The sequence below is a fragment of the Lissotriton vulgaris genome, chromosome 6 (genome assembly GCF_964263255.1).
Source record: "Lissotriton vulgaris chromosome 6, aLisVul1.2, whole genome shotgun sequence".
NCBI lineage: Eukaryota > Metazoa > Chordata > Amphibia > Caudata > Salamandridae > Lissotriton > Lissotriton vulgaris.
Genome location: NC_141694.1, coordinates 753863016 through 753875065, shown reverse-complemented (window position 1 = coordinate 753875065; position 12050 = coordinate 753863016). Strand labels below are relative to the sequence as shown.

Here is a 12050-nt window from a genome sequence, read left to right as displayed (position 1 = left end):
TAGGATGCTTGATTCCGGTCCAGGGAAGACAAGGCTTGGCACTTCGGGCTGGACTGTTCCCATGAGGCACAGAGTCAAGACTCATTTGCATATGGCCTTGTCTGAACTGGGGTGGCTTGGTGAGCAAAATAACGATGGATTAAACCCAGATCTGTGACTGGGGGTGAATGTTTTGCCATTCTGCAACATTCCGTCCATCATCTTGTGTGTTTGCTGTTCACCCTATGTGGGAATGGTATGCTCAGACGTGGGTCCCGTGCTCACTACGCCACTGGAGTCAAGCTATCCTGGCTGGTGAAGGCTGATAGACAGAAACCGGTCCTAGGATGCTTGATTCCGGTCCAGGGAAGACAAGGCTTGGCACTTCGGGCTGGACTGTTCCCATGAGGCACAGAGTCAAGACTGATTTGCATATGGCCTTGTCTGAACTGGGGTGGCTTGGTGAGCAAAATAATGATGGATTAAACCCAGATCTGTGACGGGGAGTGAATGTTTTGCCATTGTGCAACATTTCGTCCATCATCTTGTGTGTTTTGTAGTACAGCGAGCTCACCATTTGGGCAATGCTAGGAGTGCTTTCTTTGTAGGTGGCACAGGCTTCTAGCTGTTACCCATTAAATAGTCTAGTCTTTTTTCATTATAAACAGTTTCAGGATTGCTTTCAGACTTGTTTCTAAAGAACAAGTTACTTACCTTCGGTAACGCCTTATCTGGTAGAGACTCAATCTAGCCGTAGATTCCTTACCATGGAATTATCCCCAGGCATCAAACTGGGTCCGGAAATTTTGCGTGAGCCGTACCCCGTTGCACTTGTAGATGGCTTGTTCAGCTCCGCGTGGCGTCCGCGCCGGAAGTGATAGGCGCAGTGCCTACATCGGCTCCAGCCCAGCACGCTGACACCAGTCCCTTTTTCAGACTTTCCTAGCAGAAGCGCGGAGCCACTAAGAACACCGACCACTGGTGTGGAAAACTAGGGCCCTAAAAGGGGAAAGCCCGTCGCTAGAAATCCATTCGCAGAGTGGGAAGGATGGGCGAGTCAGTGAGAAATCTGCAGTTAGATAGAATCTCTACTAGATATGGCGTTACCGAAGGTAAGTAATGGGTTCATCTAATTGAGACTTCTAGCCACAGATTCCTTACCATAGAATAGATACCCAAGCAATACCTCCCTGGAGGTGTGTGTGAGAAACAGTTTCACACTAAAATGTCCTACAGGACCAAACAGGCAACAGACCTGACTGGCCAGGTAATAGTGCTTGGTAAACGTGTGCAGAGTTGCCCGCGTGGCTGCCTTGCAGATTTCCAGGACCGGAACTCCACGTGCTAACACAGTGGTCACAGTCTTGGATCTGTTGGAATGAGCACATAAACACACAGGGGGGTGATTTTTGCCCAATGTGTAGATCTTAATACAGAGCAGGATCCACCAGCAGATGGTCCACTTCCATACGGCCTTTTCCTTCGCTCCGACATACCCCACGAAGAGTTGGTCGTGCACCCAGAACTCTTTTGTGCAGTCAAAGTAGAACGGAAATGCTCTTTTTGGGTCTAGTCTGTGAAGTTGCTCCTCTTCCTTTAAGGGATGTGGTGGAGCATAAAAAGTAGTCAAGGTTATGGACTAGCCTACATGAAAAGGAGTAACCACTTTCGGCAGAAAGAAGCTCTAGTGCAAAAAAACAGCTCGTCTGGGCACATGCTCAGGTATGGAGGCTTGGGTGACAAAGCCTTCAGCTCAATGACTATCCTGGCAGCTGTTACTGCTACGACAGAGGCCATCTTGATGGAAAGGAGTCTGAGATGACAGTTGTGCAATGGCTCAAAGGGGCCGCATATCAGGAACATCAGGACTAGGTTAAGAACTCACTGTGGAATGGTTAAGGATGAAACATATTTTGCAAACCTTTCAAGACCTTATGTACAATAGGGAATTTGAAGAGGGATGGCTGGTCAGGCCACTGCAGAAAGGCTGAGATAGCAGAAAGGTAGCCCTTTAGGTGCCCCGAGCAGAGCCCTGCTTGGCAAGGGAAAGGATCAAAAGAAGGACCTTAGCCAGGGAGGCAGATACTGTTTTGGTGGAGGGACGCCTGGCTGCCAGGGTGGAAGGTCGAAAGCTGTAAACTGTCGCCGCTCAATTTCCACGTATGAAATATGAGTCGCATGGCCTCATAAAACTCCTGAAGTTGAGTGAGGGTTGCTCCGGCTCCAGGAATCCCAGGGAGACACAGGGCTGGCCAAGGCGCTGACTCAACCGCAGAGCCAGGCCTCTATCAACACTTCATCGGCCGTTGTACTAGGTGAAGTCTAAGACCTCTTCGACTTCTCACACTTCTTCTTGTGGTGAGACTTACCTGGGTGACCCGACAACTCAGTACAACAAAGATATTGGGCTCTGAGTCTGATCCCAGGCCGAGACTGTTGCACGGTGAGTCAACTGGAGCTTGAGGAATTGCTCCCTCAGGCCTTCAGATTCATCACATGACAGTCAGCATGTCTTCACGTTGTGCTCGTGGCAGAGGCAAACAAGGTGTGGATCCATAACCAACAGCAATCAGTGACAGGCACTACAGGATTTGAAGCTGGTCATCCTGCCACACCAGGATAAGACTTTCTCAAAATTCTTCAACAAAAGTCGAAACAAAGCTAGTCAGAAAGTGATGGGGGTAGCTCTCTCTGGATTTGCACTGACTGAAGCAGAAAGAAAAAACCTGACGTTCGTACGCTGGGATGGTGCCTATATAAGCACTGTGTAAGCCACTTACAATGTGAACGAAGCCATGCGGAGCTGAACCGCGTCATCTACTGGCGTGGGGAGGTCCTGCTCTTGAAAACACTCTGGTCCAATCTGATGCCTGGGGATAAATCTAAGATAAGCAATCTGCAGCAAGAAGTCTCTATCAGATGACTACTTTTGGGACCTCACTTCATAAAAGACTTTGAACTAAAGGTAATATTTTTTCACGCTCCACCAGGGAATAGGCTTTCCCAGTGGTGGCGGTGAGGGGGGGGCGGTCAAATGTGAAAGTGATTGGCAATTTAAAAAAAATAATGTATTCGAAACACAATTTGGTAAGATGTTAAATTTAATTGAAATACTTGCACTTTTACCCAGCTGTTTTGTTTCCATGGTCATGGTGTTGATATGCAATGAAATAAAAACAGTTAAAACGATTAATTTAGTTTACACAGAATTACAAAAACTCTGGGTTCACTATTTTGTATAGATCATGAATGGATAGGGCTATCCTGAACCAGCGTACACTTCCAGGACACAAGATTCTGACCCTTCAAGCACCTCCTCCTCCTCAAAAGAATAATATTAAGGAGAATGGAATGGTGTCCTTTAGGTAACATTTTATTGGGGGGCGGATTGGTGCAGGATGAATCTTTTGGACGCTACGCCTCTGTGCAGTGTTTGCACAGAATTTGACCTGAATTTAAGAAGATACTATTTAGTTTTATGCTTTACAAAAATATATTAACAATTTCACAGTCGATTTTTTGCAAATTTAAACACTTATGGCTGATTGCAAAATATAACTTGCGCTCTTCAAATTACCTCTACTAAACATAAACGCAACTTGTAGTGTGCCATAGTGCCCCTATCCTTTATTACTGCTTAAACATTAGTAACAGTTCACTGTGGCTGTCATTACTTCACCAGACTTGTTATGACTGATTCTCAGTACTTTTGGATATAGGTGGCTGTAAGAATGTTAAAACTAGCCTCCATTGGCCAGTCATACCTGCATGCATCTGATACTACTGTTTAGCACCCCCCCTTCAAGTGCTGCAGAGGGAACGAGAAAGGAGAGTAAAACCCAAGGAAAGCCGCACCTGAGAGTGAGGGCGAAAGGATGGTCAGAAAGTGGAAAGGGATGAGGATATGAACTTTCAAGAGGACGAAGGTTTCTTTTACTGTTTTAAACATAAAGAATGAAGTACAGCTTGACAAAGCTTTTTAGGAATATCTCTGTATCTTCCGCATTGCTATCAGCGATCATTAATACTTCGATTTACAGGGTCTTTTCCACGTTACTCAAGAGTTTACAGCCAAACTGGCAAATCATTACGCGGACAAAGCAGACACATTGGACTCATACTTAAAACAGAGACAAAGCATCAGCACTAACCCTTTAACAAAGCTACATTCCAAGAATACTCTAACCCAGCCTCTACGTTCCTTCCAACACATTTCACACAATGAATTTATGGACCTGGTCAAAGCAAGCAGTTCTGCCGGCAGCCCTTCTGACCTGTATCCACCGCAAACCTTCAAGACAGTTTTCTAACAACCTCTGCGGACACTCCAGTAAGGAGAATCATTACTACTTAACTACTGGAATATTTCCAGAAGAACTCAAAAAGTCATACAAGTGCCCATTACTAAAGAAAACAAACTTGGACCAGCTGAACCCTGACAACTACAGACCGATTTCAAATGGACCTTTCGTGGGCAAATGAATAGAAAGAGCAGCCTTCACCCAGTTGTCGCAATTCATTGAAGAGAATGCCATACTTTCAGACTTCCAAACGGGATTCAGTCTCGGAAGAGGCACAAAATCTGCCCTCCTTGCCATCTGAGATGACCTGCGCTACTTCTCTTGGACCACCTGGCTGCCTTTGACACAGTTGACCATGACACTCTGATATAAAGACTCCACAAAGCAGCATAGAGGGGACTGCTCTAGACTGGATTGTTTCCTTCCCTTGCAACATAACTAAATGTCATCCATACCCCACCTTTCTTGTCCAAACCGTACTGGACAAAAGCAGGGATCCCTTAAGGCTCTATTATCTCACCCATGCTTTTCCGCATCTACATGAAGTCATTTCGGCACTGATCAATCAATTTCACCTTATGTGCTATAACTATGCAGTTGACATGCAAATGCTCCTTCAACTGCAATGCCCTAAAGATATTCGAAACTCACCCATTTTCATCTGTCTCAGAGCTGTGGATCAATGGATGACGTGGCGCCATCTCTAATTGAATGCTTCCAAAACAGAAATACTCACGTATGACAATTGAAAACATAACCCACACACCATGTGGCCTGATGATCTGGGAACACCACCTAAAATATCGAAGGAAGTAAGAAACCTTGAAATGAACATGGACTCCAAGCTATCAATGAATGCCCAAGTGGACAAACTAGCAAGATCAAGCTTTGTTACTATAAAAACTCTGCGGCAAATCCCCCCTGTCCCCCCCCATTTGAGATTTCCACACAAGGTCCAGGTTACCATCTCCCTTGTTTTTTTCAAACTCGATTATGCCAATAGCCTCTACCATGGATCACCTTTAACAACCATGAAAAGACTACAATGGATTCTAAACTCAGCTGCCACACTAATCTACATATAAAACTGCGAGAACACATCTCCCCTGCCATCAATGCCCTGTATTGGTTACCGGTTGCCAGAAGATCCATGTTCAAGCTGCTATGTATCACTCACAAAGCGATACATGGAACTGGACCACTCTTCATCAGGAATAAAATCACCAAACACATTCAACAAAGGAACCTCTGCTCTAGAGTGGCACCTCACCTCAAAATCCCAAGATACAAGAAAAAACTATGGGAGGCACATCCTTCTCTGTTCAAGCAACCAAACTATGGAACTCTTTACCCCCCCAATGTAAGATCCACAGATAACCACCTTATCTTCAGAAAACTACTCAAGAATTGGCTCTTCCCCACAACCACCATACACAAACAGATAAATATAGAGCATAACTCTCTGTATACAAGCATTTATTTGTACTATACATATGTACCTATATATGTGTGAATACTTAAAAAAATATTATATATATTCATTAGTTCTGCTTAACAAATGTAAATATTACTGATCGTTACATTATTCTGTTTAACATGTATATAAATGACTGCATAAATAACAATCTTTTTATCATAACTATCTACAATTGCTTGATTATTGATCTACAAAACATATGTATATAAAAATAAATAAAACTAATTTTAAGTACAACAACTCTTGAAAGCCAGTTTATTTAATGCATCTTTAATCTACATATACTACCTTCCTTTATGCATCTACATACCTTCCATGTACTTATGAATCTATCTCTTCATTACTTTTGGATCTATATATTTATTACTTTTACTTATTTATTACTTTTCTTCTAACTCAGCATATCCAATGCACTACCATATTTTCGCCCTATACTGCTTAAATATATATTCCAGCTCAACTCTGACTCATCTCAAACCCTTTTCTACTACTCCTTTCAATGCACTAGCCTATTTCTCACCCTATACCTCTATCACTATTTCCATTACCTACACTCTCTTATTCATCTCAAACCCCATACTACTGCCATCATGATCCCTAAAATAATCCTTTTGAGACTTTCCTTCTCCAGACCCTCCTTGCATCATCTAATATCTCTTTTTACTATTCTGATCCCCCAAAACAAGCCTTTCCAACCCCTCCACCTCCCTTTTACTCGTCCCAAGCGGCCTCCTACTGCTATGAGCTCTAAAACAAAAAAAAATATCAAGATCCTTCCCTTTTATCCCTCCATTATCCTTTTTTAAACCAAATAACAGTCTTAACATGTCCACTCCTCAAATTAATTTCATATTTCACTAAACTAATTCACTACTAATCCTTTAAGGGTTCCATAGTAGTGTGCTACTCGCCGATAAAGCACTTCAACCCCCCATTAGGGGTATCAAAAGCGCCATACAAATGCAAACCTTTTTACCTCTTCTATCCATTCGCTATCCTCCGCAATCCAAATAACTGACTAACATATCCACCACTCAAATTACTTTAATATTTTCACTATACTAATTCACCACTAATTCGTTATGGGTTCCGGAGTAGCGTGCTTCTCGCCGAAAAAGCACTTTGACGCCTCGTCAGGGGTATTAAGTGCTATATAAATGCAATTACAATACAATATAGCATTTTGAGGGAAAACACATAGTGGCAACATTATGGACAGTGGCGTTACTAATGTGAAATAAATGGGAACAGGCACCTCTATGCAAGTTAGTAAAAAGTGTCTATTTGTGCTGGCAAATAGTTTCCTTCATTTTTGTCTCTTATATGTTACGCTCAAAGAAACCGATCCTTTTGAAGTTTGAGCATATATATTGAAAAGCGACTTGAAACGACATGTACATTTTTAAAAGGGGTTAGTGTCAATGTCAGTTGTCCAGTTCAACAAAGGAAAATGCCTCAGCTATTTACAGCATTAGGTGAAGCAGGAGGAGGCTACTCTACAGTCCATTTCTTGATATTATCCATTTGTTTGGCTTCAGGAGTGATTCTCTGTTTTGTGTGGAGAAGAAGTGTGGACGGAATGTCTTCAAAATTGTCACCCCAGTATCTGCACTGCACACAGACTGTGCTAATTGAAGAGACAGAGATGTCATTTTTAAACTTGCTGCACTATGCTTTCAATATTTCAGGGAAAAATGTCCTAAACAGTTTCTGGTACTAAATTAACCCAGCTTTAGAGGCATCCTATTGTCCTGTGCGAATTTGAGGAGCATAAAAGGGATACTAAAGCCCAGTTTTGAGCACCGAAAGCTGGCAGAACCTCTTTTGAAGAGATAGACCCCAAAAATATAGGAATCCTGATTCTACCTCAAAATCTCAGATGATAGGTAAGTATTACGCTAGGTTTACACTTTGGGATGGCGCTCAGAACCTTTAAATACATCCTTGATAATCTCATTCTATCTCTGTAAAAGGCTTTGTCCTTAATGGAGTAATAAGAGATGAGAATGAAGGCCATAAAATTCAACAATGTGGTACGATTGTTGCACTGCCTCATTGAGCACCAAAATATAATGCCAAAAGGGTAATGCACGTATCCGGCAAGGACTCAGAAAAGAAAGCAGTTAAATGCCCGATTTCCTCATCTTGTTATTATTTTCTGCTTTGTTGGCAGAAGAATAAAAAAAAATTGACCTTTTTATGAATTAAGCAGATAATTACCAGGAACAACCAGTGCATAGGACAAGTGCCCAAAAAGAAAGTTTAGGGTTTAGCTCATACAATTTCAACTAGTGAAGCCAGCTAAATCGAGGGAACAGAACTATTGGTACAATTTTGTCATTATACCCATCAGCATTAGAGCAGTCTCGAATGGAGGATGACTCAACACCACATTTTAAAGGATTGTTCCCCCAAGACTAAAACATTGAGACATTTCCTTACGAAGCTGTCAACCTCGGGTAGATGAAGTACTTCAGAGGCATTATTTTCAGTCACCAAATAGCCTGGAACCAGGTGTGAAATGAAAACGTCTGCTAACCATCTAGTTTCATCCTCATAATGGTGACTCACAAACAATGGATGACTGACAATATTGTTTGGAGAAAGGGCCAAGACATAATAAGAAAAACTATTTTATCCAGTGTAAGTAGACTTTAAAGTAAACTTTATTATATTCTTAACTGGTCCCTATCACTTCAGCCAGTATTGGAATGTCTTTAATGAGAACATATGTCAAACCAAGCAATAAGAGCAGAGACTGAAAAAGACAGCAACAGTTTCTTTAGAAGATTTCAGTCTGACAAAACGGAAAAATAAAAACGAGAATAATGGGATGGCCACCCTAAGTTATGGGACCGATTTGAATCCTGTCCAGTTACTGACAAAACAGAAAAGGGAAAAGAGGTTGCCCCTGCTGTTTTTTAGAAGTGTATTGTACTTCCAAACCTATCATGCAGATCAGCAGTTGGCACAAGTATGTAGATATTCAGCCTTGCTTCTAGAAATGTTTGCTACAAAAACCGTCATTAATGCAGAGTATTGTTCCCACTTATCCCCTAAATGTTTTGTTTTAGTCAAACATTTCTGGTTATCAGACTTGCTATAAAACTGTTAGAAACAAGAAATGGAAAGTATGTTTAATAATAATAATACACTTTGGTAGTAAATATTCACTGGTTCCTTGTACCTGGAAGAATCAGCAGTATATAGGTTTTATTTTTGAGGATTTGGTTTCCATTTCTACAGTACATTTTATAAGAAGCCTTACGCGAGACCAGATTAACGACTGAAACAAATTAAAACTGTGGAAACAATTTGGGAGTTTATACAAAAGAATTCAAAAGTAGAAATTCAACTTTTTCCAACACCTACTTTAGAAAGGCTAAGAGGGTTTCAATGTCTCAAGACAATGGCAAAAGCACCTACCGCAGTGACTCTTTGCCTACTAAATAATTAACATTGGTGTGTTATTTACAGATTGTGGGAAATTGTATGTGTTCAATCTACTCAGTTCCGTTTTTTGGTGCTGCTTTCATCTTTACAGGCTGATGCAGCCAACCCAGTACTCATTCCAGATGCGGATGCAGTGGGTGTCACAGTTGTTCTCATCACATGCACCTATCGAGGTCAAGAATTTATCAGAATTGGATATTACGTGAACAATGAATACACAGAATCGGAGCTGAGAGAAAACCCTCCCGTTAAACCAGACTTCGCAAAGGTAATACGTCCACCAATCAAGATATTTAGGAATGCTTTTGAGTTTGAGAGAGCTGGGGAGGTCTGGGCAGCGCATTCACATATTCCTGATTTAAAATGAAGATAGAATGTAGTCTTGGCTATCACTTTAGACCATTTCACTATGCACCTTTTTTTATTAAGCAGTGATTGTGTTGTAATTTGTTTTTGTTACTTTGGTCTGGCAAGCAGAGGCAGCAGTTATTATTAATAAGGAATATCACAGCCATCAATAATTTAGTTTTATTAACGTGTATGGTTGTGCAATCACTTTAGACCCCATAAAACAGTTTGAGTCATATGAAAAAGTGACACTTTGATTTGCCTAGGCAAGGACGAAATTGACAACATTAAAAATGGGTAGCCAAATATGTTGATGGTCCTTGCTATCCTGGTAGCATTTAGGTTGGTGAAGAGGTCTTTAGTCTGCATGGGAGCCAGATAATCGCATTTATGATCCTAGAGGAGAGGAAGCCCATGGCCAAGATTTGTCAATTTCTTTTAGTTGGGGAAAGAGACCTTCAAAATGAATAGGGTGAAATCTACTTTTGGTTGTTGGAAAGTTGGTTGTTGGAAACAGGTTTTCATACAGTAGCAATTTCGCTTTAGGGTTGTCTCACTTAGAGTACAGGAGTACAAGTTTGCACAGCAACATTTACATGTCTTTGAAGTTGAAATGGTACTGTGGTCATTCACCAGGATATCATTAAAATATGAGGAGGTGCTTCTACAAGAAGTCCTCCGTGAACTCATGCAGATTAATTTCTTAGGAGGTCTTTAATCTGAGAAGTGTTTTGGTTTCCGTGTTGAACTTTATTTCAAGTAGCGTAACTGTGACCAACGTGTGTGTGTGTGTGTGTGTAGTCATTGATGCCCAAGCCTGTACCACATGCTCCTACAGTTGTCCATTTCTTTGTTTGCGTTCTATAGGTTACAAAGTTAACATGGTTTCTATTTGTCCCTCTCTCACCAGCTTCAGAGAAATATTTTGGCATCAAATCCAAGGGTTACCCGATTCCACATCAATTGGGAGGACAACAGCGAAAAACTGGAAGACATGGACAGCAGCAATCCTAATTTACAATCATTGATTTCCTCAGATGTCCTGCCTTCTGCATCAAAGGGGTGGCCACCCACGTCAGAAAATTCACTTAACATCATGTTAGAATCCCACATGGACTGCATGTGACTTTTGGCAATTACTCTTTTACAGAAACTGGCCCGTACAACTGCTAACAAAACAAAGAAAGCAAAAACAAACTTTCATCCTTTAACTATTTTGCATTGTCCTATGTACAATGTGAAAAGTTTCTTCCGTCTGTAGAAAGTTTATTAAAAAAAAATCCCTGTATTTGAGAAATACGTGGAATATAAAATACAACTATTTTTGAATATGCGTTCCTTTCCAATATGAAGTTAAATTTATGTGTGCACTAAACACAAATTATGATTTTGTTCTTCATATTACTCTGATTGCAGAGTGTATTGTAAAAAAAGTACATTCTAAGGCCTTTCACAGTGCATGTCTATTGCCAGCATTGAGGTGGCCCAGTACAGATTTCTCGTAGGAGGCCTTCTATCTAAATGGTGTGTATAGAATGATACACACACCCACACCATCTAGAGCACATTGTTGAAAAGTAACCGCAAAGCAATGAGGTATTATGAATAAGTCCACGTTCTGTGGAAATGAAGTATATGGATGGTTTCAGATGTGTCCAAGCTGCCAATGTTGACAAAGTCATTCATTTTGTGCGGATTGTGTATATTTTAACAGTATGCGGAAAATAGCTACATTTGGAGCTATAGACAGTTCTGTGACTGATAAAGGAGAAAGGCTCTCTATTAATGGATTTATTTGAAAAGTACTATAAATTATCTCAAAGAAAATGGATAGTCAGAAATGTCTACCACTAGTTAACCCAAAAGTGATTTTCTGGAAAACAAGGTTATCATGTCTTATGCAGCACATTCTACGAGGGTGGCATCAGGAATGCTTGCTAACCTGTAGCAACTCTGGTACTCAGCTTCCCAGGGCCTTATTACAAATTTCTTGGCATAATTGATCAAGTTACTCATCTCCAGGCAGAATTTTTCTTGTGGATACTCTTACTGCAGATTCCCCATGTTAAGAATTTCCCCAGCTGGCAGGCTGGATCTGGAAGATTTAAAACAAGCAGGGAGGGGGTTGATTGGAGGACGGGGGAGAAACCAGCTGCTGAGCGTGTTCGGGACGGCAGAGGGAGACTTGTTTGCTTTTTGTTTGCTTTTTGACTAGCTTATATCTTTGAGGGAGAAATAGTGTATAAAGCGCCAACAGGAGTAACTTCGCATGAGGCGCATAAAGTGAAATGACTGTGCACAGTACAGACACACGCAATACTCGGAAATAATTTATCCCTATGAGAAAAAAAACGAGAAATAGTGGGTGGGGTGATGGAAGGAGCAAAGGAGATAAAGTGAATACAGTGGCAGGAATGGAAGAGGAACAATGGGCAATAAAGGGAAAAGAGCGACTAGCCAATGAAAACAGGAAAGGGTTACAAACAGAATAG

The 12050-nt window shown here is 41.3% G+C and overlaps 2 protein-coding genes across 2 annotated transcripts in view; one reads left to right on the top strand and one right to left on the bottom strand.

Moving 5' to 3' along the window:
- Nucleotides 1-10892, top strand: part of ASF1A (anti-silencing function 1A histone chaperone) — a 30047-nt gene extending 19155 nt beyond the window's left edge. Inside the window, exons 3-4 of the mRNA XM_086926734.1 lie at nucleotides 9302-9478; nucleotides 10469-10892. Coding sequence (XP_086782860.1) covers nucleotides 9302-9478; nucleotides 10469-10684 — 393 coding nt within the window. The 3' untranslated portion in view covers nucleotides 10685-10892. The remainder of the gene's footprint in view (nucleotides 1-9301; nucleotides 9479-10468) is intronic.
- MCM9 (minichromosome maintenance 9 homologous recombination repair factor) overlaps nucleotides 1-12050 on the bottom strand; it is a 441313-nt gene that overhangs the window by 219987 nt on the left and 209276 nt on the right. The gene's annotated exons all lie outside the window — the stretch shown is intronic.